The sequence below is a fragment of the Lutzomyia longipalpis genome, chromosome 4, assembly GCF_024334085.1.
Source record: "Lutzomyia longipalpis isolate SR_M1_2022 chromosome 4, ASM2433408v1".
NCBI classification, from domain to species: domain Eukaryota; kingdom Metazoa; phylum Arthropoda; class Insecta; order Diptera; family Psychodidae; genus Lutzomyia; species Lutzomyia longipalpis.
In genome coordinates this window covers 12804466-12831362 of record NC_074710.1, presented here as the reverse complement: position 1 = coordinate 12831362, position 26897 = coordinate 12804466, and the positions used below count along the sequence as shown (strand labels likewise).

Genomic DNA, 26897 nt, shown 5'->3' with positions numbered 1-26897 from the left:
AAATCATAAAAGTTTGTTGTGCGGCGAAAATTCGCCATCAGCAAAAGCAAAACAAGCGAAAAAAATTATGAGTCATTTTCAACACACAAAAGGTAAATTTTTGACTAAATTTTCGTGCCCGAAAAATGTCCGAGAGTGAGTGTCACGATGTACTGAAGAAGGCACTGGATGCCGATGAGGCGGGCAATACGGACCTTGCTATGGAATTCTATACGAAATTCGTGGAATTGACGCTAAAAATCGAAAATACAGCATCAAAGGAGAAACTTCAGAATCTCGCAAGATCAGCCCTGGATAGAGCGGAGGAGATTAAAAGGAATTCAGTTGGTGAAAAGGCACGTACTGAGGATGTTTCACAGCAAGTATCAGCAGTTCAGCCAAGGTTACCCTCCCGTGGACCCACAACGTCTGGAGCGCAGGGGTACACAAAGGAAGAAAAAATTGTCCTTGAGCACACATCCCACATAAACAAACACATCTTTGTTCCATTCATGAGTATTGATTTGAGTGATAAATTCATCTATACGATCCCTTTTACGGATCCCGATGGACTCCTGGCGCTGGCGCCAAAGCAGAAGAGTGAATTGGTCTCATGGGAAAGGATCAGTGAATTGTGTGAAGATGCGAAGATGGTGCAGAATCAAACGGTGGATTTCTTCAGTATTCAGCAGACTGTTGTGTCAGATTGTAGCTTTGTTGCCTCCCTGGCTGTTTCGGCGCTGTACGAAAAGAAATTCGGCAAGGCCCTCATTACGTCCATTCTCTTCCCGAAGAATTCCTCCGGGCGTCCCGTGTACAATCCCAGTGGGAAGTACATGGTGAAGTTGCATGTAAATGGAATTCCTCGGAAGATTGTTGTGGATGACTACCTGCCAGTGGGACGTCATGGGAAGCTCCTATGCAGCTATTCCAACAATAAATCCGAATTTTGGGTATCAATCCTGGAGAAGGCGTACATGAAACTAATGGGTGGTTATGATTTTCCCGGATCAAACAGCAACATCGATCTGCACGCACTCACAGGATGGATTCCCGAGAGGGTAGCTATAAAGATGGATCAATCCACATTTGACGGGGATGCTGTATTTGAGCGTCTCCGGACAGGTCTTGCCATGGGGAGGTAAGTTGATCTTCTTCCGGAAGTTTTATAGAATTCCTTCAGCTAAAGCTTCCTCAATTCCACAGATGCCTCGTTACAGCAGCAACGGGAGATTTGCCAGAGGTAGAGGAGAAACGCACAGGGCTGGTATCTACGCATGCCTATGCCGTTCTGTATGCAAGAATAACCGCAGATGGCGAGAAATTGCTACAGCTAAAGAATCCCTGGTCACATTTGCGCTGGAAAGGGAACTACTCGGAACTCGATGCATCCCATTGGACACCGGAACTCATGCAAGAACTCAACTATGATCCCTCAGTGGCATCAAAGGTGGATAATGGTGTCTTCTGGATTGACTACGCTTCCGTCCTGCACTTCTTTGATGTCTTCTACATAAACTGGGATCCAGCACTCTTCCAGCATACCTACTGCGTTCATCAGATGTGGCGTGCCGGAATGGGACCCACAAAGGATGTCTACACAATTGCTGAGAATCCTCAATTTCTCCTTAAAATAAATCCCGGAGCTGCATCCGTGTGGATCCTTCTCACAAGACACATCACAACCATTGAGGATTTCCGGCAGAACAAGGAGTACATTGCACTTGTTGCCTATGAGAATGATGGCAGGAAAGTTTACTATCCTTGTGAGTAATCAGCTACAAATTAATTTGATTGCTGAGCTAATTCAACAGCTAACTTCCTCAAAATTTCCTCATAGATGATCCAAAACCTTTTCATGAGGGTGTGAGGATAAATAGTCCGCACTATTTGTGCAAAATCCGGCAGGATCCTCAAAAGACAAGGCTGTAAGTCGATGCACTTCTCAATCCCTTTTCTCGTGGAAGTAACATCTCTGCTCTTTTTTTTTCAGTGTAACTTTGGCTATTTCTCAGTACGAGAAATCAACCACAATCTACTATACGCTGAGAGCCTATTCCAGGGATAGGTTTGAGCTGCACAAATTGGATAGTGGCTTCACAAAGGCGGAGAAGATTAATGGGGCGTGGGAAGGAAGTACAGCTGGTGGATGTTCAAACTACCCACAGACCTTTGGGAAAAATCCAAAATTCCGACTAACAGTTGGGCCACGTCCTAAATCAACGCTCCTCATTGAATTGAGAGCTCCGAAGATCTACCAGGTGGGCTTTGAAGTCACCACAGTGTCCTGTGATGATCCCGAAGTGACAGCTAGTTTTATAAAACAAGGATCTGGGGTCTATCGTTCGGGGTATTGTATGCTGGAGCTGGAAAATCTCCCAGCAGGGGTGTACACTGTTGTCCCAACGACATTCCTTCCAGGACAAGAGGGACCTTTTATCCTGGATATCAAATGCTCCACAGGAGTTAAAATTGAAGAGATTACCTCGCGAGAAGCGGTGTGATAAAATTTTTATTAATCTTTTACTATTTGATCACTAATTTAAGCTAAAAAATAATAAATTTCTCATTTTATCCGTTAAAAAATAATTTTTGAGGGAATTTTTGACAGCTCACGGCGAAGTCAGGAGATTTTGTGGTATTTGTGAAAAATATGTTTTTATCGCGAAATAGGGGGATTTTATGCACAAAAAGTATAGATTTTGGTGTAAGATCCATCAGTGGGCACATTCAGGATGGTAAACTTGTGGATCAACGTACGGGAATCCTGCACAGAGCTTCCAAGTGTAACATAACCTCAAAAAATGGTGTGGAAAATTTCCGGAGGTTCTCCACACAGCCCACCTCAGCTCTGTGGCATGATAAAATTAATTCAGACACACTGCCACAGAGTGCAGATGTCGTGGTATATGGGGCAAGTATTACAGGAGCAGCAGTGGCGTACAACTTAGCCAAGGCAGGAATGGGTGGTCAGGTTGTTCTCCTGGATCAGGATACTCTCACAGATGGACGTGCATGGTTGGAGACAAGTGGGCTTGTGGGGGCGTTCAAGCCGACACTGACACAAGTGAAAATTGTCCAGAAATCTATTCAGCTCTTCCAGGAGTTAACCGACAAAGGACTTCCGACTGGATGGAGGCAGTGTGGATCACTTAATTTGGCCAGAACTCGCGATAGAATGACTGTATTTAGGCGCATGAAATCCCAAAGTACAGGATGGGGAATTGAATGTAGTATTCTTACTCCGGAGCAATGTAAAAAGATCTTCCCACTTCTTGAGGTATCTGACATTTTGGGTGGATTGTGGATACCCAAAGATGGTGTAGCGGATACAACGCTCCTCTGTCAGAGTCTCCTACGTGAGGCACAGAAGATGGGAGTGACGATTGTGGAGAAGTGCGCGATAAAGCACATTGCTCAAGCTGAAGGACGTGGTCAGGCTATTGAGACATCTCTGGGAACAATCTATGGGACATACTTTGTCAATTGCGCCACCTTGCATGCTCGTGATATAGGTCTTCTCTCGGATCCAATTGTCAAGGTCCCTCTTCATGCTGCTGAGCACTACTTCCTGCACACAAAACCCGTAGAGGGGCTATCAGCGGATGCACCTGTGATTCGTGATCTCGACGGGAGAATCTTCTTCCGGGAGAATGAGGGAAGAATCCTGGCTGGGGGCTATGAACAAAATGCCAAGCCGGCTTTTGAGGATGGTGCAATTCCCGCTAATGCTGCTTCCATGCAACTTCCCGTCGACTGGGATCACTTCCACGTACTCCTTGAGGAGCTAATTAAGCGCGTGCCATGCCTAGAGGAAGCCGTCCTTGAGAGACTCTCCAATGTGCCCGAAGTTTTCTCACCCGATGGAAAATGGATTGTTGGGGAAAGTCCGGAAATACAGAATTACCTCGTTGCCACGGGAAGTCAGAGTGTTGCCTCTGCTGGATTGAGCTATGCCATTGCGGATATTATCACGCAAGGATATTCCTCCGTGGATATTCATGAATTGGATATTTCGCGCTTCCTCGGTCTTCACAATAATCGAAAGTTCCTTCGAGAGCGCGTGAGGGAAGTTCCTGGACTTCACTACGCCATCCCCTATCCGTTTCAGGTGAATAATATTCTTTTTAAAATTATTTTCACTTGAAAATCTTTTATAATGCTTATTTTATAGTACCCGAGATGAATTTCTTAATTTTATAGCACCTTAGACGCATTTAATTTTTTTAATGTGATTTTTTTAAATTTAAATTTACAATACATAATCCGTAATTAATGGCCCCTGGCATATCCATAAATTCCCTAAGAAATAAAAGAATTATTATGGAAATTTAATCCTTTTTATAGCAACATGGTTCGTTACTTCTCTCTTCAAGGAACTCGATACGGGACGAACACTGCGTATGTCACCGATTTTCCCGGCCTTCAAGGAGGCAGGTGGTGTCTTTGGGCAGACAATGGGCTACGAACGCCCGTCGTGGTTTGACCAGAAGCACTGTCTGGACGATAATGGGGTACCAAAGTACAGGGTAGCCGCCACGAGGACGTTTGGAAAGCCACCGTGGTTCAATTTTGCTTCCGAAGAGTACAATGCGTGCCGAGAGAAGATTGGCCTGTGCGACTACAGCTCCTTCACGAAGGTAGATCTCTGGTCGAAGGGACGTGAAATTGTGGATTTACTACAGCATCTCTGCTCCAATGACGTAGACGTCCCCGTGGGTACGATCATTCACACAGGAATGCAAACGAAGCAGGGTGGGTATGAGAATGATTGCAGTCTAGCACGTATTGGTCCAAGTCACTACTTCATGATTGCACCGACAATTCAGCAGACACGGTGCAAGGCATGGATTGAGCGGCATATGCCGCCAGGGGGGCAAATCAGTCTCTCAGATGTTACCTCCATGTACACGGCTATTTGCATAATGGGCCCCTTTTCGCGCATTATGCTGTCCGAATTGACGGACACGGATTTAGCCCCGAAGAACTTCCCCTTTTTCACGTATCGCGAACTCGATGTGGGTCTCGCCAATGGGATTCGGGCATTTAATTTAACGCACACCGGAGAGCTGGGATTTGTTCTCTACATCCCCAATGAGTTCGCCCTGCACGTCTACACGAGACTCCTGGAGGCTGGGGAGAAATACGGCATACGGCATTGTGGCTACTACGCCATGAGGGCGCTACGTGTGGAGAAGTTCTTTGCCTTTTGGGGTCAGGATCTCGATACATTCACAACACCCCTTGAGTGTGGCAGGATGTGGCGCGTCAAGTTCGATGTGAGTTGAATTTTCTTTTTTTTTATTTTATTAAAAAATAATTGGAATGATCGAATGTTTAGAAAACTGAAATGAATGGTGGGTTGTGGAGGTAAATAGGGTCAAAAGGGTGATTTTTGTAGCGTAAAATGGGGTAAATTACTCACAAGATTTAATAAGATCAATTAAAAATAATTTAAAGAGCTTCTTTTCCTAGAATTTTAAAATTTTTTCTTAGTAATTGTCAATTTTTCTTAATAAATGAACGATCATAAATTCTAATCTCAAATTATCCTCAATTTTCTCTCAAAAAGAAAACGTTTTTCTAAGTTTTCTTTCAACGAACTTGTAGTGTTTGAAGTCGCCTACGCATAGAATTTATCATAAGTTAGATATAATAGATTTTATATTCTGAAACAATTTAAAAAATTCAAATTGACAGCGATTGCCAGTTTTGTCCTCCAGTGTGTTAACCCTTTAACGTCCAACGTGAAACATAAAAACATTGAAATTTGCGCTCTTTTATCGCGATTTTTATTCTATGAATTTTTTTAGATGAATTTTCTCACTCAGAACGTCTTCTTTGGTCCCTTTTGCATGAATTTGATGCATATGTAACATGGAAAAACAATTTCATTCATAAATAATAGAAAAAATAAAATATTTCACGTTTGGGTCAGCGTATGACCCAAAAAACGTGAAAGGGTTAAAGAAAAAAATAATTAATTGCAATTTGATCAAAAAAAGAAAAGATTTTCCTAAAATATTCAATAGATAGACATTCTTTTCAAGACCTTAAAAACCCTAAAATTGTTCCAATTTACCCCTTTCTACAGTATTCACAAAATATTCTGGAAGCTCATGAATTTTATTCTGGTTTTAGCGAGTTTTCTCCTCCAAAATGTTTATTTTTAAATTCCATTCAAATTGCCAAAAAAAAAACTAATCGAACTCTCAGGTGAGACTATGTTATGAGCAGCTCATGTGAACGAGATTAAACTAGTTTAGCGTGTGGGAAGCTTCTCGCAAATTCCGAATTTTTGCAAAAAAAAAACTACACGAGAGTTTTGCTATGAATGAGCTGATTAAATAATTCAAATAATTTAGGAAAGAGAGAGAGGTGTGTGGATTACAATTTGTAGTTCAGGAGAAATTAAGTCACCTGCTTGTGTGGTTGGCACGTGAATTGATGGCTGGTTTGTTATGCTATGCGATTTCCAGAAACCATTTCACTTCATTGGACGCGATGCTCTCATGAAGCAGCGCGATGAGGGTGTGACACGACTCTATGTGCAACTTTTGCTGAATGATCACGACTCTGAGGTGGATATGTGGCCAATGGGGGGTGAACCAATCTTCCGCAATGGGGATTTCTGTGGGCAGATAACAACAGCAAGCTATGGGTTTACATTTAAGCGTCAAGTGTGCCTGGGTTTCGTGCAGAACCTCCATCCGGAAACGAATGAGCCGGAAAAGGTGACCAATGAGTATGTCCTGAGTGGGGATTATGAAATTGAAATTGCGGGAATACGTTTTGGGGCAAAAGTAAATTTGCATTCACCGAATCTACCCACAAAGTACCCAGATCAGGAGCGTGAAGCATACAAAGCGACCCGCGATAAGAATGACGAATCATCCGTAATGGCGCCAAAACCTTCCTGGTAAAAAGCTCAAATGGCTCAAATTGAAAAAAAACGCCGCTTTTCGTGGCTTTTCCACGTTTGTAATCGCATCAATTCTTATTCTACATATTTTTTCAAAGTGTGGTATCTTTTGAGTGATATTAAATTTATAATAAAAATGTATTTTATCTTTAGAAGAAGAAAAACTTACAGAGATTTTGTAAATAAAAATAAAAGTTACGAAAATACTTAAAATTGAAAACTGATTTTTCTTTTATCTTCTCTCAACAATCATAAAGCTTTATTCATTCCAAATAGATAAAGTATGGAATCAGAGCTTTTAACCCTTGCGTGAATCTCTTAAAAGCTCAATTTTCTTTCTTTTTTTTTTTAAATTTTCCTCACCACAGAGCATTGCAGCAGGTTGAGGTCAACAGAATCACGAGATCTTTGCGCTTAACCCTCGGAATGAATCAATAAAATTATATTCTTATGCAATGTGTGGCAAAAATGTTTGTCATTGTTTGCAATTTATTTTGCGGATAACTTTCAAGACTTTTTCTCCATTAATTGTGGCAAAATTATGTTTATTTGTACATATCGAATCAATTTGATTTTATACAAATGAAATTGTATGCTTCTAGGCAAGATGTCATTGCACTGAAGTATTAAAATCACTATTAAATTCTATAGCCTTTCCCTTTTAAATTTAATGAAAAGGCTTTTTTTTTAATCCTTTAACACTATACAATTGCGCCTAAAAGTATGCAATTTTTTTGGAAAAAGGAATTTTTGATAAAAAATTAAAGGATTTTACAGAATTTGAGATTTAAATCTTCGTAATTTCACCCTTAAAGTTCAGGCAAATTACGATATTTTTTTTATTATAGAGATCAAAAGAATTCAAAAACGTTTACAAAGAAATGTCAAACGTTCAATAAAATATCAAATTAAAATAAAATCCTTAAGCTAAAATATTAAATTAAACAATCAACGTTAGAAAAAGGCACATCGAATGTTTGGAAAATAAAGAAAAACCTTCAAAGTTTGAAAAGAATAAAACTAAACGTTAGAAAGGACTATCAAACGTTAGAAACGATAAGTCAATCATTTAAAGTAGCTGAGCTTGTCTGACTTGTCACACAAGCCTCGACTCTTAGTCCTTTCACAGCTAACAAAAAAATTATAATATGAACACCTGTTGAATAGATTTTTGCTGACTATCTTCAAGACATTTAAGGTCACAGTACTTCCTCTTTCGCATACAAGTCTCCCATGAAGAAAAACAAAGTATTTTAGGAAATTTACGAAATATTTATTTTGAGATTTTACAGATTTTATGATTTATTTGCAAATTGTTTTTAATCTTCATTTTTTTTCTTTGAGCTTCTATCTTCTACCTTGTTGTCTTCTAACTCCTAAAACACTGAGAATTTACGTTTAAATTGCTTTTCCGTGCCTCCTGATATGATGCACCGCGCGCTCTAAAAAGTCAGCAATTAAAAGATATTTCATTGAGAAATGTTGCAAGTACGAGATGGCAATAAAATGCTGGAAAATGATGATGTTTCCAAGACAACAATGAGAAGATGTTTTTTTGGGGGTAATTTCTTTGCTTTATAATTTTTTCTCTTTCGTTGCTGCCACCATCAATTCTTACAATATTACGCCCATTTAGCATGATACAGGCGTTAGATGAATAAACATTTCGTGTGGATGATAAGATGTGAGTGAAATCGTCCATAAATTAGCTTCATCTCATGTGTAGCAATGCGAGCCTTATCGCATGAAAAACAAATTTGCGGCTGCAGAACTTTATTAAGTTTCCGTGCGTGCACACTCCTTTTTTTGGGATCTTCAATAATTTCCTATTACAACTAAAGTTTTTGGTGCTAGAAAACGTGATAATTTTTCCATTTAATTGCCACAACACTTGAAAATAATAAAAGTTTTATTTTTCTAGAGAAAAGTGTGGTATAGTGTGGTTTTTTTTTCTTATGTTTGTCTGATTTTTTAATGAATTTCTATGCATTCAAATGTACAAAAGAGTAATTAAATTGAAAACTATAAAAATGTGGTTACAAGTAGTTCTTAAAGTGATTCAGAGAATTGAAAATCGTGTTTTGCAGTGCCATCGTGTTTAAATCAATATGGCGAATTTTCCTAGATGCCTTCCACAATGGAAATCGTTAAAAAATCACAAGAGAGGCAAAAAATTAAGGCTTCGTTTAAAAGGTTTCACAGAAAGGCTTAAATGTTTCTTGTAACAGGATTTAAACGTCTTTGTTATCGTTACTAAAATTCTTTAACCTCTGGCGTCCCCCAAACTAACACCAGCGCCGCCACAAGTTTTATTTTAAAGCTTTTAAAAAAGAGAACGCATCATTTAAAATCAACAGTTTTTAATGAATCTGAAACAACTTTTATGTAAGATTTTAAGTGATCTTCTGTTAGTTTATGCCTCAAGAGACCCAAGATCATCTCCCGATTCATTCATCGTGAACTTACATAATCACAGAAGAAGCTATAAAATTCGCAAATTCTCCACGTGTTTGCAAATGCATTTTCATTGAAATCTATCCCATCTCTCAGTCAGAGCATAATTTTTTCAACCATATAGACATAATTCAATGGCTCCCACAGACTATATTTTTTGCAATTCAGTTTCAGAGCACACGATCGCGCTTTTTTTTTCTAAGCGATCTCACAATTTTTTTTTGCTTGTGACTGATAAAGCAATTCCCGGTCGGTCATTCGTGCGTCGTCAGCTGCAAAAGGGCAGTCAATGTTGTGATCTTGGAATGAAAATAAACACATTTTGTATAAATTTCCTCACATAGGCAGCAAAAAATCAATCATACGATCAGTGACTTTATAGGAATACATAAAAAATCATCCCCAAAACCACAAATGTACGTGATTTACTTTTAAGAACCTATTTTGTACACCTTATACGTGGAGGGTCCGTGGAAATGGATGCCCTTGCATGAGGCCACGTGTTTTTGTGCTATTAATTTGTGAAGAGGAAAACAAGCAAAATCATTTGGGGGAAGTGTGCCTTTATATAGTGCGCTAAAATCAGGCGTATTCCGATATGCAATGACCCATTCACGACCTTCGGTGTATCGCGTCTAAGTTCAAGAATTTCTCCGTCGCGCAGAGCAACAGCTGAGTCGCGCCTCTCATGCAACAAAAGCTCATCAAGTTGGTTATCTAATAACATTCATTTGTTGCTTCTTTTTATGGGGTAAATTATGAATGGGAGTGGGATTAATTTCTGATGCATTCCAATTAGCCGATTTTGTCGATTCGTTTGTACAATTCATACGATTGATGTTAACGTTTGACGTTACTTTACTGAACTTTGACTTTTTTCTAAAGTTTGACATTTCTTTTCTAAAGTTTGACTCTTCTAATGTTTGACATTTCGGTTTTTTTAGTCTGATATTTCTGTTCTAACGTTTTATATTTTTTTGAACGTTCAATGTTTCTTTTCTAACGTTTGACATACACTACCCGCGAAAAGTTTTCGGGCAAGGCTAAAATGGGATATTTTTGAAGGCAAATTTTAAGTGGCTATATCTCTGGCTGTGATTAACTGATTTTCAAAAATTTACCAGTTTTGGAAAGGTACATTTCTCACCTTTCCAAACCTGATAAATTTTTGAAAATCAGTCAACCCGTTCGCTTTTGGCAGCCATTTTGGTAAACCTAGGTAGAAGATGCTTTTTTCAATATTTCATAATTTTTCACTTTGACCCCTTGCATCTCGGCCGCTAGTGCACCGATTTTGATGAATAGAGTATCGTTGGAAAGGTAATTTAATTCCCTTTCCAAATCTGATAAATTTTTGAAAATCGGTCAAGCGGTTCAGTCGTGACAGCCATTCTAGTGAACCATAGTGAAAAAATACACTTTCGAGTATATCTCAGCCTGTGGTTGACCGATTTGAACAAACTCGGATTCAAATGGTAGCTAATCATGTCCCCTAACTTTCAAAAAAAATTTCATCACGATCCGTCAAGTAGTTCTTTTTTAATGCTTTTTTGAGTGATACCCTTATGTTACAAATAGGGTACCCTAACTTCAGGCGTTGACCATGTAATTTTTATAAGTTACACTTGGCCCAAATTTCATCAAAATTAAAAGTAGACATTATTATCTAACTTTAAAAAAAAAATTTCACTCAAATCCATCAAGGGGTTCTCCTGTAATGTCATTTTTTGTGGAACTATGACCCATTTTTGCGTTAAAATTTGATATTTCCAACGATACTCTATTCATCAAAATCGGTGTACTAGCGGCCGAGATGCAAGGGGTCAAAGTGAAAAATTATGAAATATTGAAAAAAGCATCTTCTACCTAGGTTTACCAAAATGGCTGCCAAAAGCGAACGGGTTGACCGATTTTCAAAAATTTATCAGGTTTGAAAAGGTGAGAAATGTACCTTTCCAAAACTGGTAAATTTTTGAAAATCGGTTAATCACAGCCAGAGATATAGCCACTTAAAATTTGCCTTCAAAAATATCCCATTTTAGCCTTGCCCGAAAACTTTTCGCGGGTAGTGTATATCTTTTTTAGTCTGACGTTTCTGCTCTCACGTTTGATAGTTTTTATTCCAACGTTTTACTTTTGATTTTTTTAACGTTTGTCATTTCTCTGTTTTATTTCTTTTTCTTTTTTTAGTCTGATGTTTCTGTTCTAAACTTTGCAGATGTTTCTATTCTAACCTTTCATATTTAAACGTACGATGTCTCAGCGTTTTATGTGTCTCTTTTAACGTTTGATTTATTTTCTTTTTTAACGTTTGATGATTCTTTATATCATTTGCGTGTATTTCTGAAGCATTTTTAAATTATTTTCATTAAATTTTTAGCTCAAAATTTTTTTGATTGACCTCTCAATAGAAAACTCTTAATTTTGTAAACTTGTGGGGTACTTACTTATGGTGCTATGCAGAAAAAGAATGTCGAGAAAAACTGATCATGACATTTTTTCCTGACATTTTTTTTTCATTCCATCTCACTCCCACTAATGTATTTTCCTATCTTTCATCTTTCTCTCACGCATGTTTCCGGCATCTTTTTTTCATGGCATGCTTTTTTTCTTGCGCACATGTTTTTATTTCCTTGAATTTTCTCAAGATTTGGGGATATTTTCCTCAAAGAAAAGTGGAAAATGCTTAGCTAAAGAGTCCACAGTGCCAGGAAAGCCGTGAAAAGTGGAAATTTATGGTCATTTAGCGGCCAAATATGTGAAAATGCGCGAAGTGAAAAATCAAAACATTCTTTCCCTGACCAATTTTTACGGGATATTTTTCTGTATTTTCACGACACAAATCACTTCCTGCAGGTTTTTTGGACTTTCCCACAGGTCATCTTCAACAAGGAAGGTCTGTGTGGGGGGCAGGAAAATGCTTCCTGGGTGGTGGAATGCCACCTGAACGCGGAAAAAATTCATCCGGGAGTGAATGTTTTGCTGTAGAAACTGCACAGTTTTCACTTATTTGGCAAATAAATACCCCCGATTTTCCACTTTTCACATCTTCACGGGCACTTAGAACACTTCCACAAGTCACTTTTCACTTTTCCCGAGCTAAAATATCACAATTTACAGAGAAAATTGCAGAAAAAACTAACAAACACGTTGACTTCACAAGAGCTGGAAAAAGAATGTCAGAAAAAAACATCTTCCTGCGACATTCTTTTTCAAGCTCTTGCGAAGTCAACACGTTTCTTAGTTTTCTGCAATTTTCTCTGTAAATTGTGATATTTTAGCTCGGGAAAAGTGAAAAGTGACTTGTGGAAGTGTTCTTAGTGCCTGTGAAAATGTGAAAAGTGGAAAATCGTGGGTATTTATCGGCCAAATAAGTGAAAACTGTGCAGTTTCTACAGCAAAACATTCACTCCCGGACCAGTTTTTCTGTGCTCAGGAGTTTTTTGTACAATCCAGGAGAAGCAATTCCCTGACCTCAGGCAGACCTTCCTTGTTGCAGATGACCTGTGGGAAAGTCCAAAAAACCTGCAGGAAGTGATTTGTGTCGTGAAAATACAGAAAAATATCCCGTAAAAATTGGTCAGGGAAAGAATGTTTTGATTTTTCACTTCGCGCATTTTCACATATTTGGCCGCTAAATGACCATAAATTTCCACTTTTCACGGCTTTCCTGGCACTGTGGACTCTTTAGCTAAGCATTTTCCACTTTTCTTTGAGGAAAATATCCCCAAATCTTGAGAAAATTCAAGGAAATAAAAACATGTGCGCAAGAAAAAAAGCATGCCATGAAAAAAAGATGCCGGAAACATGCGTGAGAGAAAGATGAAAGATAGGAAAATACATTAATGGGAGTGAGATGGAATGAAAAAAAATGTCAGGAAAAAATGTCATGATCAGTTTTTCTCGACATTCTTTTTCTGCATAGCACCATTAGACATCTAAAAACCCTCTTTAACAATGCTAATTGTAAATATTGTTTTATTAAAGCTGCTTAAATTTTGATATGAGTAGAGCACTCTTGTATGGGATATACTGACTTTTTTATTTAAAGAAACCACGATCAACCGCCTCTTAAAAGATCACGGGAAAAACAGCTCGAAAGAACTGTATTTGACACGAATTTTTCTTATAAAAAAAACATTTTTTTTTTAAGAATCTCACACCAAGAAATACTCAAAAGTTGGCGCTATGAACGACGTACAACTCTATGAGGAAGCAACATTGTATATCTTGTACTTAATTAATACGCAAAAAATATAAAATTCCTTGTTTTTTTTTGCCTATTTACTTACAAGAAGTAACATTTGCGCCAAAAAAACTCGTTCCTCGAGATTCCTTACGCAAATCTGACTGGATTTCCTGCTCCTCATTCAACAAGAATTCCGAATAAATTATGTGGATTATGTTTTTTTTTTATCTCTATTAGTTGGTATATTATAGCTTGTAATTCAAATTAGGTTGAAGAAAATGCTAAGAAAAAGCTCCTGGGAAGCTTTTCTCAAGACAAATTGAATATTAAAAAAAATATGTTTTTTGATGATCCCAAAAATTGCGTGTTCATTTAGTGTTTATAGTTCGTGCATAATTACAATGCTACATTGCAAATGCGATTGGAATTACTGATAAAATCCCTCCATGTGTGCTCTTTGTGAGCTTTTCCATCGCAAGCAATTTTCTGCTTTTGGAATTTTTTTTTGTAAATAACAAAAAAAAACTCTAAAAGCATGCCCAAACGAGATCGGTGGGAGGGAAAAGCTCACGTGCCCATTAGAGAACGAAAAAAAATGCTCATGTGGAAAATGCTCTCTCACTCCAGTACAATACCGTCTTCTGTGCACATCAAATGCAAATAAAATTCTGTGAAAAATCTCTCAAATCGCGCGTGAAGTTGTAAAATACGAAAAATTGTTCTTGGGTGCTTTCAAAGTCATCGGGGTTGAGCCCCAAAAAATCTTTTATTTTTATTTGGAAAATTGTCTTACAATATTTTTATTTATTTATTTTTTAATTTAATGAGCTGAAAGTGAGTTTTCTAAGTTGGTATACCACATAAATATTTGTGAATAGAATGGTTTGTGTTAACCCTTGGAAGATTAAAGGGAGCCTGAAATCTTTGACCTTAATTTTCACTCAGAAAGAAAATCTTTTCCAAGTTTTCTTTCGATGAGGTAATGGAACTTTCTTATACACCAGATGCAGAATATTCTGTGGCGATTGAAAAAGGTCCAATCACCCATTGTGGTCAGTAAAATCCTCTAAGGGTTAAAGATAATTTCAATTGTCTTATTCTTATCTTAAAATATTATAAAATATCCGAGAGGACGCATATAATGCCAGTAAATCAATTAAAAAGAGCAAAATCTGTTTTTAACTCAGATATGTTTAACCCTTGGAGGATTTAGCAGACCACTGCTGTGGCTAATTCGATCTTTTTTAAATCGTCACCGAATTGAGATCTAATTATTATTTCGTGAAAAATTCTATATCTGTTTGTAAGATTACTTCAAGTTCATCGAAAGAAAATTTGAAAACACATTTTCTTGTTGTGAAAAAAGTGACACAACACAATGATGCTCAAAGTTTTAGGTAAAAAATATCGATCCTCCAAGGCTTGAGGTGTTGTGGAATTTTCGCCTAGTCGGCTTTTTAAATTTTCTTGAAGTTATTTCTCAAGGAAAATTCTTGAAATTTTGCACAAGAGTTCTTAAGCTCTTCCTTTAACACTTCGATCGAAGTTTCTAACCTCAAAAGTTTGACTTTCATTTTTTCTCAAAAGAAAATATTTTTCCAAGTTTTCTTTCAATGATCTTGAAGTAATAAACCTTCTTTATAGACAGACGAGGTAAATTGTCGCTTCGCTCCAATTTACCTCGCCCCGCTTCGTGGGGATTTGTTGCGCTTCGCGCAAATTTTGTATAGAGAAAATAATTGAGATGAAAAAAGTCCAATAGAAAATGTATTCGTTGGTAACAATCGCCTGGTATCAGTAGTCTCTGTACCAAATTTCATCACGATCGGACCAACGGTGTAGAAATGCATAGCTGAACAGACACCATATTTTAGAGAGACCTTTCTTTATTATATAGATGGGCCATACAAAAAATTTCCAACAGATATTTCAAAGGGAAAAAGTGAATTTCACACAACATTTTTGGCGCAAAATTCAAAAAGTAGTCAAAAAAGCATGAATTTTATATGGGGGCTATATGAAGGGGGGCTCTGGGGGGAAAATGAATGCCGTTGGTAAAAACCGCCTGGTATCAGTAGTCTCTGTACCAAATTTCATCACGATCGGACCAACGGTGTAGAAATGCATAGCTGAACAGGAACGAAATTTTAGAGAGACCTTTCTTTATTATATAGAAGAAGAAGAAGATGTAGGATTTATCACGAAATATTAAATCAATTTTAATTCTGTGGCGATCAAAAAATATCGAATTGACCACTTTATCCAGCAACATCCTCCAAGGGTTAATCGAATCTTATTTGAATTTTAGGAAAATAAAAACTTTTTACTCAATTTTTATGCAGTTTATGTCAGTAAAGAAAATTTTCTGTTTGTACTAAAATGGACAAATCTGGGTTAATTTTGTGGTATTCTTTAAATAAATTTTTAAAAAATTTAGTAGAATTAAATTAAAAAGTGAATTGAAAAATCGTTTGATTTATTGATTTGTGAATTTGTCATTTTTAACTTATCACAATGATCAACAAGATGTTGGAAAAAATTATATTTTCCATTTAGATAGGGATGATAGGGCAAAAAGGTCTAAAAGACAGCCATATATGTATCTACTTTACCCCCTGCCCTAAGTTGCTTGTTGCCATATCACATTTCTCGTCATTTTTTTTTCGCAGAAATTTAATATTAATTTAAATATTTAAAGTATTATTGTAAGATGCTATGCGTAATTGTTAAAATTTGACGCTGTATCAATGCGATAGAAGGAATAATATTAATCTAATATTTTTCACCTCCACCGCTAATCAAATAATTCTTTTTCTCTCTTAGCAATAACAAATTTAGTGGAAAATTTATTTTATTCTTTTACTTAGTTGCTGTGTGCGGGGGATGTCAATGCGAGAGAGAGCTTTCTTTGAAACTTTGTTTTTGCCTTCTGGTACTTTATTTGTTCTCTATGCCAAAAGCATGAGTTTTATGTATATGTAAAGTTTTTTTTTCGGCACTTCGCGATCTTATTTTTATTTATCGGCACGATCCCACAACACTTGGCACTGTCGCGCGCCAACTTGTGTGAGTCAGTTGAGCTTTAAGCGTCGATCGAGACACAATTGATCACGAAGAATTCCTGAGAAGATCACTCTGAGAATATTACTTTAACTCTACATTTAAAAAACAAAGTTAGTTTTGTGATAAGAAAACCATTAAATTTTGAATTTTTATGTTAGCAACAGACATTCTTAATGTAAATATTTTATCGTGAGATCGGTTTTTTGTTGTTGTTTTGTGCTATAAGAATTTTAAAAGATTGAGATCGTGACGCAATGACCGTCCCGAATGAATCAACAACAGCAGTGAAAGTATCGCGCCCAATTTATCGGTTAGAGCAGATTAATCAGAATTTTCAGTATGAAAATCACAAAGAGAACAGTGAGTATCATCTACTATCCCATTGCGATCTTCTGCGATCACGTGCGATCAGTCTGATAAGAAAAATGAACCATTTCTCTGCTTTTTCTTCTCCACAGAATGGAAATCAGTGGTGCACAAAGTCAAGCAAATTGACTTCTTCCGAACACTCGTGTCTGTGATCCCCATCCTCGACTGGGGACGATCGTACTCAGCCCAAAATGATCTTCTACCGGATTTCATTTCGGGCTGCACAGTGGCTGTGATGCACATCCCCCAGGGTATGGGGTACGCCCTCCTGGCCAATGTACCACCAATTATGGGGATCTACACGGCATTCTTTCCTGTTCTCATCTACTTCCTGTTTGGCACGTCACGTCACAACTCAATGGGTGAGTGTTGAGATAAAGAATATTCGTTCATTTTCTTTCCCCTCGATGAGGAAGAAAAGTCCATGCTGCGCAGAATCTTTTTGTGATGCGCGCACTTCCATTTTATATATCAAGTTCAATCAAAAATCAAGTCAATCTCAATTGAAGATGTATACATATAGTGGTGGTACGTCTAAATGCTTTAGCGTACATAGACATTAATTAAAGTAGATCACTTGAGTTAATTGACGAGGTATTGGGGTGGTCAAAAAGTTTTTTTGATTCTTAAAAAATGGGTTGAAAATTGAAAAGTTGAGATTTGAAAAATTGAAACTTTGCTCTTAACCCTTTGCGTTTTTTGGGCCATACATAGACCCAGACGTGTAACATTTTATTTTTCCCTAATTTTTATGAATTTAATTGTTTTTCCAAGTTTTTGATTGCATTAAATTCATGCAAAAGAGGTCAATAAAGACGTTCTGACTGATAAAAGTCCTCTGAAAACATCGACCGAAATGTTCTGATAAAAAGAGCGCATATTTCAATGTTTTACGTGAACGCGAAAGGGTTGATGTGTTAAAAAAATATATTAATTATTAAATTGCTTAAATTGTAAAAAAGAATACGGCCATCGACAGAAAATTCTTTTTATTTTTATATTTTCAAAATGTTCACTATGTTTGTTTCAAGATATTGTACAGCTATTTCAATTGTACAATAATTAAATACCCTTTCGCGTCCAACGTGAAACATAAAAATATTGAAACATAATTTGAAACATGAAACATTAAGCGATTCTATTCAGCGACTTAGGAATTCTTGAAATCTTTAGGATAATTTTGAATTGTATAAATTTCAATTCATTAATTTACGAGTAAATCGTTTTTTTTTGGCAGTGAAGACCATTGAAGATGTTTTCACAAGGAAAAGATCTTCTGATCCTCTTTAAATTACTTAAAGAAAGAAATATTGTGTTAACTTTGTGAAAGATTGATCTTTATCAATCTTTCAATTTCTTTTTATGTTTCAAAAGACAAATTAAGAATTTTTTTAAAAGCCTTATTGCTTTACTTTTTGAACATACCAATAACGTCTTTCTCAACATTTTCTTCTAAAAATTTCCATTCTTGAAAGTCTTTTGCTTATACAAATTACTCAATTATGTTATTGAATCATAACAAATATTTTTATAATTCGGGTTTTTTTTTTGTATTGAATGAAATGCATAAAAAATTGATGAATATTTGTTAATTATTTTCTTTTGCACAATATTTATAAGAAGAATAAAAAAACGTGTACAAAAGCTCACAATTTGTACGTGGTTAATGAATAATTATGGATAGCAAATTAGTTTGTTTCTCTTTCTGTGCGGCATTTTTGTACAAAACGATTAATTTGCACAAAGGCACGATGCACTTGAGTCTACCATAGAGTGTGCGCAAGTGCTGCACTTAATGTTTTCTCATAATTTTTTGTTGTTGTATTTTTTCTTTAAACCGTCATTACCTGTGAGGAAAGGAAGAAATTCCCATGGAGATGTTGAAATTTGATATTGAGTGACTTCTCAAGAAATCTCCTCGTTCACAGATAAATGCGTCCTTTTGCACTCCAAGGTACAGGATACGTTGATCAAGGTGTTTTCATAGTATGTTGAGTAATTTTTGTTTAAGATCTACATCTGATCCTTATTTTTCAATTTTAGGTATTACTTTTGCATTATTTCCCTCAAAAAGAAAACATTATTTTCAAATTTTCTTTTAACGAACTTAAAATAATTGAAATTCATCAGATGTATAGAATTCATCAGGATATCTTTAATTGGCCGCGGTGTCCAGAAGAAATCTCAAAGTGTTAAAAAGTTACTTTTTTGGCGGGAAAATTCTTTATTCTTCCCTTTTGTTTGCTGTCTCTTTCAAATAAAATGATACGTTACACAATTTAAAATTCTTCCAAGAACTATTTCTTAATTCTATGTAAATCGGGAAATAAAATTGATTTTTCAAAGACATCTCGACTGATCACAAACAAACACTACGCAGCAACATTATTTCAATTTATATCTCTCTCTGGTTTTTCTGCATAAAATTCCCAATGAAAGAGGAAGGAAAAAAGAAAAGCAAACAGTTAATTTGTCTCACGACTGTAAAGCATAAATTGATTGCCGGACAGAGAGTTGTGTGTACATACAGAGGAGCCCGGGAGGAGAAGATTAATAAACAAAAAATAAAAATAAAAAGAAATGCGAGTCCGCCAATTTTCACGTGAGTGTCTCTTGGTGCCATCAGCAAGGTGAACAAGCACACCGTACTGGACCGAAAGTGAATTAATTAAATTCAAACGATCAATGAGACCCACCAAGAGAATCAATATTTATACAGAGAGAGAGCACAAAGTATTGATGGCATCACGTGCTTGACACTAACCTTAGTCAATGGTAATGATCATGAAGGGGGCACCCTCCTTCATGGGCTATTCCGGACATTTTTTTGGGCTGTGTACGTGATGTCTGTGACGGAATTTTGTAATTTTCGGGGGGTTCCCTCTAAAGTAAGCAGGTGTCAATACGTGAAATTCTCATTGCGATCGCGAGTCAAAAACCTAATTGAAGATCGCCCGTGCGATCATTTGACCAATACTTTATGTGATCACCGGGCTTTTGAAGTTTTGCGCACAAGAAACACAAGAAATGTATTAATGATGAAATTCCAGGAAGAATTTTAGTGATCTTGGGGGAGAATTTATCGCATTTTAAACAAATATACGCGCAGGGATTTGAATGAAGGAAAATTGCGCGCGCGCCACTTGATCAAATACAATGTTCCCCAAAGTAGAAGGTTGCAGAAATTAAAAAAAAAAAAAAAGAAAAACAATTTGAATTGCAAGAAGATATCTCTGCAAAATTTAGCATTTTTATTATAATTCCTCTTTGCAATATTTTCCAATGAGTTCGTGCAAATTAAAGAAATTACAAATGCTTTTACAAATTACTTTGAGATTTTATTCTCAATTAATTTTTATTGCAATTTTTTTCGCATTGTGGTTTAGAGCTTTTGTATATGACTTATCATTGAGCCGTATTGAGTGCAATGGATGCTTCTTTTCTTTGCAACATGTGGCCTTTTGAGAATTCATAAAATTCTTGAAAATATTTCGTCATCTTTTTATCGTCTCGGGGAGAGATTTTTTTGCTTCAAAATCGTTTTCTGCCGTGGGAATTTTTGTTGAAATTCAGGTTTCATTTTTGGGCACGTGCTACCAGTGGGAGATTTTGCGATCTCTCATGATCAAAGATCACACAGGTGGGCATGCAATCTTTTCTAGATTTAGAACGAAATATTTGTTTTCGCTAGATAATCGTTTGTCTTGATTTTTGAGAAAAAATGTTGCGATTTGAAACAATCTAAATAACAGAGATCGCATCGAAATGTATGATCTTCAAATCTTATCGCTTGATCTCCCAAATCAAATGTGAAATCAAACAAAACCAATTGATCGGTATTTTCTTAAGAATTTTCATGAATTTGATGTTAAAAAATAATTTTGATCGCATAATTTAATGATCTTAAGATAACAGATATCTCCTGATATGTGAAGATCATTATGAAACGTTTTATTTGCAGGTCATCATAATTACTACGTATTGAATTTTATAAAATAATCATAGAATTTATGATAATTTAACCCTTTCACGTTCTTTGGGTATTACATAGACCCAAACGTGAAACATTCTAAGCTCCCAAATTTTTATGAATTCTATTGATTTTCCAAGTCAGAAAAAGCCAAAGAAGACGCTTTTCCCAAGAAATGTCTTCTGAAAGTATTGATAGAATAAATATCGTGATACAAGAACGCATGTTTCAATGTTTTCATGTTTCACGTGGACGCGAAATGGTTAACTTATAGAATTTTCAATAACTTTGACTATCCTTTCTAAAGAGCTTTAGTTTTATGAAAATCAAAGGTTAAATCCTTTCTCAATGAACTTCTAAATTTAAAAGCTTTCCTTTTTTAGTAATAAAAACAAATAAATAAATCGAATAGAAGAACAACATGGCTTCCAAGAGACGCTATGCTATGCAAGTTTCAACATGGCGGATAAACAGACCAAAGAAATAGTTAAATCGGTTATTTATTTTCAAAATAAGCGAAAACGTTTTATTTGCACAAAAAACTAATAATTCAATTTAGCTCTTTGCATTTTAAACACTTTACCATGGTCTTTTACTTTTAAATGCTTCCGCGAAATGTAAATTTTGCAAAAGAAAAAAAGATGTTGATTTTTTTTCTTCTCCCCTATCTCTTTTAGGGACCTTCGCTGTGGTTTCCATAATGGTGGGGAAGCTAGTCGTTAAGTATGCGGGAGATGCGAATTTACCTGAAGATGAAAATCTCCCCACATCCCTCGATGTGGCAACAATTGTGACCTTTATGGTGGGTGTGTACCTCCTAGTCTTCTACATCTTTCGTCTGGGTGTTGTATCAACTCTCCTGTCGGATGTCCTTGTGTCTGGCTTCACAACGGGCTGTGCCATTCATGTCTTCACGTCGCAAGTGAAGGATATCTTGGGATTGTCATTGCCACAGATCCCGGGATACTTTGACGTCGTCATCACGTACTATGAGATAACACAGAGAATCTCAACGGCCAATTGGGTGGCGTGCTGCATTTCGGGCATCTCAATTGTGGTGCTCATCATCAACAATGAACTGCTGAAGCCACGCCTGGCTAAGATCACAATTGTCCCCATGCCAATTGAGCTGATTGCCGTCGTGACGGGCACCCTAGTATCGAGTCAGCTGCGTCTCGCCGAAGATTGGGGTGTAAATACCATTCAGAACATCCCCCTGGGATTCCCCGTGCTCACACCCCCTAAATTCGCCCTTGTCAGGAGCATCGCTGCAGACAGCTTCATCATTGCCATTGTCTCGTACACGGTCGCCGTGTCCATGGCATTGATCTTTGCGCAGAAATTCCACTACAAAATTCGCTTCAATCAGGAACTCTTGGCGATGGTGAGTTTGGCCCCTGTTTTACTTCTTCTAATAAATTATTTAGGTTTCTCTCTCTCTCTCTCTCTCTAAGACGTGATCTTGAAAAGGTCTTGCATTGGAAATTTAAATAAATAAAAAATTCTCTTCGCGAGATTGCGTAAATGCAAACCATGCGCGCGCGCTCTTGAAGTTTACTTATATAATTTTTTAACTTTCAAGGTACCTGATTTATGCTTAATTGCCTATTTATGGGATTAGAATGGAGAAGCACGGAGAATTTGTGATTTAAAATGTTCGTTCTTGAAGGTGTTTATTTCTTAGGTATTTTATTTATTTGATTTATCACGAAAATGCCAAGAAAGCCAAGAAATCAAGAGAAGAAATTAATTTTTGTTTTTTACAATTCATTAGATTATATAAAAAATTAGAATACCGATCTTTACGTTTCTTAATCAAATTGATTGTTTTATTGATCAATTAATGTTTTTATTTGGATTTCTTGATCATATTTAACGTTTTTTTCGGTCGAATAAAATTTTCTTGATCAATTTGATTTTTTAAAATTAAATTAAACGTTTTATTCTTTTATTTGAGAATTTTCTTGAACAATTTAAAGATTTTCTTGATCTAATTTAACGTTTTCTTGATGAATCTGAACATTTTCTTGATCAAATTGATCGTTATTCGATCAAACTCAACATTTTTTTAATTAAATTTAACGTTTTTCTTTGTTTTCTTAATAAAATTGAAATTTTCCATTTTATTTTAAACATTTTCTTATTCAATTTTAAAGTTTTCCTGATCAGTGTTCAAACTGAACGTTCAAGTTTACTTGATCAATTCAACATTTTCTTTACTTTATCGATTAAATTGAACAATTTCTTGATCAAGTTTGAACGTTTTCTTGATCAGTTTGTATGTTTTCTTGATCAGTTTGTATGTTTTCTGAACAAATTGAACATTTCCTTGGGCAAATTTAACGTTTTTCTAATCAGTTTAGAATATTTCTTGATTAAATAGATCTTTATGAATTTGAGAACTTTTGTTTTTGCTTTGATCAAATCAAATAAAGTTTTCTTAATAAATTCAAAGGCTTTCTACATCAAATTAGATATTCTCTTGGATTTTTCTTTGATCAAATTGAATGTTTTCTGAATTTTCTGTGATCAAATTGAATATTTTTCTTAAAAATTTCAAAGTTATATTGATCAAATTGAACATTTTGTTGTTTTTTTTATGAAATTAGGATCAATTTGATCATGATAATGTTTAGGAAAATATTAGTTTTTGGTCAGTAGAATATTTTATTTCGCTTAAGAAAATGGTCAATGGACAGGAAAATGCCTAATTTGATCAAGAAAAAAAAACCAAGAAAACGTTCTCAGCTATGAATCTGATCAAAATAATGATTTTCACATCAATTTATTTTCTTCTCAATACGAAAGAAGAAAAGCAGGGAAAGTCAAAGTCGCGCATAAAAAAAATGGGAGGATTATTTTCGTCGCGGCCTTGGGGAAAAGCGTCGTCCACAAGATCACGCGTCTATTTGCGTTTAATCTGCCACATCATTTGGGGGCGTAGAACTGCGCTGCTGAGTTTCTGACCTCTGTTTGTGTTCTATTTTCAGGGCATTGGCAATGTATTTGGCTCCTTCTTCCAATGCATTCCCTTTTGTGCTTCCCTGTCGCGATCTGTTATCCAACAGACTGTTGGTGGACGCACACAGGTGGCTTCGGTGGTTTCCTGCAGTATCCTCGTCTTCATTCTTCTGTGGGTGGGAAAATTCTTTGAGCCACTGCCCAAGTGTGTATTGGCCAGTATTATTCTGGTGTCCCTCAAGGGGCTCCTCATGCAGTACAAGGATTTCTTCAAGTTCTGGAAATGCAGCCGACTCGATGGCTTCATCTGGCTCACGACATTCCTCACAGTTGTTCTCGTGGCCATTGATGTGGGTCTCATTGTGGGCATCACACTCAGCATCCTCACACTCCTGCTGAAGAGCCTCAAGCCGTACGTTTGTCTCTTGGGCAGTGTACCCGGCACGGAGATCTACCTCGATGTGACCAAGTACAAGGGAACCGTGGAGATTCCAAATGTGAAGATTTTTCACTACTGCGGCTCACTGAATTTCGCCTCACGCGACCAATTCCGGAAGCTCCTCTTCAAGCACACCGGGGTGAATGCAAAGAAGATCCCATCGAGTGATGGACTTAAGGATGAATCGCCACACGATGTGAGGTGTATCGTGATGGATTTCTCGGCGGTGACTTATGTGGATTCCGGGGGATTTACCACGCTCAAGGCAATTATTGAGGAACTCAGTGCACGTGGTATTCTAGTATTAATTGCAGCCATTTCGTGTGAGGAGATTTTTCTTTAATTCTTTTTATTTTCATGATTTATTTGAAACTCTCAGAATGGAAGTTAAGAGGAGATTTTATTTCCTTTCTTTCCAACAGGTCCCGTGTATGAGGGGTACAAAAAGTCAAATTTGTATGATTTAGAGAAGGAAGGTATGAGTAAGACTTTCCCAACAATTCACGATGCAGTCCAGTACGCGCTTGAGAAGAACATTCCAATTAGTATTACGTATGAATCCATAAGACTTTGATGGTGTAGAAGGAGCTGGCAAATGCAGGTGTATAGATTTCATTTTTTTCTAAATAATCGAGTGCAATTTCCATGTGTACTTGGAGGAATAATCTCAAGGATTTAATAAGTTATTGAAAGATATATTTTTTATATAAACATATAGTGGTTTATTTTCACAAATTTGTTTTTTTTTGTAGAATTAAAACTCATTAATAAATTATCTTGAAGATAAATGTGATTTTTTCTTCCTTTCTTCATCAAAAAAAAGTTCAATAAGACATCTCTTTTCATATTTTTTTGTAGTTCAAAGATTCATTCACGTCTGCCTTATGTTATTAAAAAATATACATACAATAATAATAATAATTTTTCTAATTAAAAAGATTTTGGATATAAAAATTTTGTCAAAAATAACCCGAATGGTGAATCCCTTATTTTTTTTTTTTATCTACAAAGAGGTTCCCTTAAAGCTAAATATCGCACTAACAAGTAATAGGTTGGCTTTTCAAAATTATCTCTCACTACTTAAAAATTACCATCTAAATAGAAAGTAAAAACTAAATTAATTAAATTTGATTTTTCATTTTTATTTTAAGTATTTATCCCCCAGAAAAAATTAACTATACAATTTTTTTTTTATAAGTTTTCCCCATTCTTTCAAAAATCCTCCTTCGAAACAACAACAAAAAATCTTAAATATTTCTTCTCACTATGCCTATAATGTTCTCAAAACTATCATTGCTATTTTATTTATTTTGCCTATTTTTAAAATCTCTTTTATTAACTTTTCACGGAGCTTAACTTGATTTTTTTTCTTCTTTTAAAAATATATTGTCTTAATGTCTTTTTAAAGAGAAATTCCTGCAAAGTGAATGTTTGAGGGGTGCAAAAATTAATTCACAAAAAAAACTTTTAATGGCACAATCTCATTAATGATTGGATGTTCCTTTCATTTTGCAAAACTCACTCCCAAATATAATCTTTTTTTACAGCTAAAATCGCATATTTGCAAGCTTTCATTCTATGATGGATTTTTTTTATCTTAAAAACATATTTACAATTTTTTTTTGATATTTAGGAAAGGTTTAAGCTTGTTGGAGGTGGTGGGGTTTTAACTCTATTGAGTTTCGCGCGAGGCAACAGCCGCCACGAGGGCAGCCCCTCGTCCTGAACCATCTTCCGACAGCATGAGGTCAAAGTTGATGCCTGGATTGACATATTGCCTCGTCTTCTCCATCATTAAATCATGGAATTTGGGATGGAAACGATACACTGAGCCATCAACACCGACCTGCGGAAGAAATTTAATTTATTTTAGTAGTTTTTTGCCGTTTCTCTTAAATTATCTTAAGGTAGCTCTTAAATTAAGATATATAGAGGAGATTGGGGACATTTTTAGGGAATCTCATTTTTTCATCGAAAAATTTCATTCTTTCGATCAAAATGATTAGAAGAATATTATTTTATTATGATTACAAGAATGTGCCTGAGCAAAAAAAGAAAATATTAATCAATCAGATTGACAACTTATTGAGCAATAATTGATTATCAATTTGATTGATCAACTATTGATCGATAATTGTCTATCTATCTGATTAAGCAATAGTTGGCCAACTACGTGGACCTGCATTGACTCAAAATTCAGCTCAAGAATTGATCAACTGTTAAAAAAAATGTTTACTGGGTACACTCACAGTAAACTCAGTATTGATTTATCAATGATTGAGCCAACAAAAGCTCAATCATGATTGAATAAATCAGATTTATCATCGATTGATCAAGAATTGATAAGTCAATTGATTCTTTCAATCGTTTGTTCAATCAGGAGTCAATCTCAGGTCAATTCTGATTGCTCAATAATTGATCATTATGCGGATAGTATCAATATTGAATCAACTATAACTCAATCAATTATTGATCATGGATTGACCAACAGTTGATCAACTATTGTTCTTCAATTTATCAATAAGTTGGTCAATTTATACTCAATTATTGA

General features: G+C 36.0%; 5 protein-coding genes across 17 annotated transcripts in view; 3 read left to right on the top strand and 2 right to left on the bottom strand.

Annotated features, from left to right (window-relative positions):
• LOC129796390 (long-chain-fatty-acid--CoA ligase 4) overlaps nt 1–26897 on the bottom strand; it is a 62767-nt gene that overhangs the window by 29387 nt on the left and 6483 nt on the right. The gene's annotated exons all lie outside the window — the stretch shown is intronic.
• LOC129796391 (calpain-7-like) lies at nt 8–2565 on the top strand. Its single transcript, XM_055838284.1, has 4 exons — nt 8–1120; nt 1186–1745; nt 1820–1907; nt 1973–2565. Exons 1-4 carry the CDS (start codon nt 126–128, stop codon nt 2481–2483), a joined length of 2154 nt encoding a protein of 717 aa, XP_055694259.1. The 5' UTR covers nt 8–125; the 3' UTR covers nt 2484–2565.
• Nucleotides 2545–7121, top strand: LOC129796387 (pyruvate dehydrogenase phosphatase regulatory subunit, mitochondrial). The gene is made up of 3 exons (XM_055838272.1): nt 2545–4090; nt 4356–5258; nt 6459–7121. The coding sequence occupies exons 1-3, from the start codon at nt 2633–2635 to the stop codon at nt 6900–6902; spliced, it is 2805 nt and encodes a 934-aa protein (XP_055694247.1). The 5' UTR covers nt 2545–2632; the 3' UTR covers nt 6903–7121.
• Nucleotides 8553–25134, top strand: LOC129796393 (solute carrier family 26 member 6-like). Of its 10 annotated transcripts, none has more exons than XM_055838297.1 (6): nt 8553–8858; nt 16766–16967; nt 17066–17338; nt 21624–22330; nt 23937–24669; nt 24769–25134. In XM_055838297.1, the coding sequence occupies exons 2-6, from the start codon at nt 16862–16864 to the stop codon at nt 24918–24920; spliced, it is 1971 nt and encodes a 656-aa protein (XP_055694272.1). In that variant the 5' UTR covers nt 8553–8858; nt 16766–16861; the 3' UTR covers nt 24921–25134. The 10 variants fall into 10 exon arrangements, with proteins under 10 accessions (XP_055694272.1, XP_055694263.1, XP_055694268.1 ...); XM_055838288.1 differs by having other exon boundaries at nt 8637–8833; XM_055838293.1 differs by having other exon boundaries at nt 8641–8833; nt 16772–16967.
• The window catches only part of LOC129796401 (hexokinase type 2), a 16905-nt gene continuing 15052 nt past the window's right edge, over nt 25045–26897 (bottom strand). For all 4 annotated transcript variants that reach the window (XM_055838309.1, XM_055838310.1, XM_055838307.1 and 1 more), the window contains exon 8: nt 25045–26192. In XM_055838309.1, coding sequence (XP_055694284.1) covers nt 26019–26192 — 174 coding nt within the window. In that variant the 3' untranslated portion in view covers nt 25045–26018. The remainder of the gene's footprint in view (nt 26193–26897) is intronic.

Coding starts and splice junctions, on each gene's coding strand:
- LOC129796393 (XM_055838297.1), top strand. CDS start 16,862: ATGACCGTCCCGAATGAATCAACAACAGCAGTGAAAGTATCGCGCCCA. Junction 16,968..17,065: donor TGAAAATCACAAAGAGAACA/GTGAGTATCATC, acceptor TCTTCTCCACAG/AATGGAAATCAGTGGTGCAC. Junction 24,670..24,768: donor ATTAATTGCAGCCATTTCGT/GTGAGGAGATTT, acceptor TCTTTCCAACAG/GTCCCGTGTATGAGGGGTAC.
- LOC129796391 (XM_055838284.1), top strand. CDS start 126: ATGTCCGAGAGTGAGTGTCACGATGTACTGAAGAAGGCACTGGATGCC. Junction 1,746..1,819: donor CAGGAAAGTTTACTATCCTT/GTGAGTAATCAG, acceptor ATTTCCTCATAG/ATGATCCAAAACCTTTTCAT. Junction 1,908..1,972: donor GATCCTCAAAAGACAAGGCT/GTAAGTCGATGC, acceptor TTTTTTTTTCAG/TGTAACTTTGGCTATTTCTC.
- LOC129796387 (XM_055838272.1), top strand. CDS start 2,633: ATGTTTTTATCGCGAAATAGGGGGATTTTATGCACAAAAAGTATAGAT. Junction 4,091..4,355: donor CCATCCCCTATCCGTTTCAG/GTGAATAATATT, acceptor TCTCTCTTCAAG/GAACTCGATACGGGACGAAC. Junction 5,259..6,458: donor TGTGGCGCGTCAAGTTCGAT/GTGAGTTGAATT, acceptor TGCGATTTCCAG/AAACCATTTCACTTCATTGG.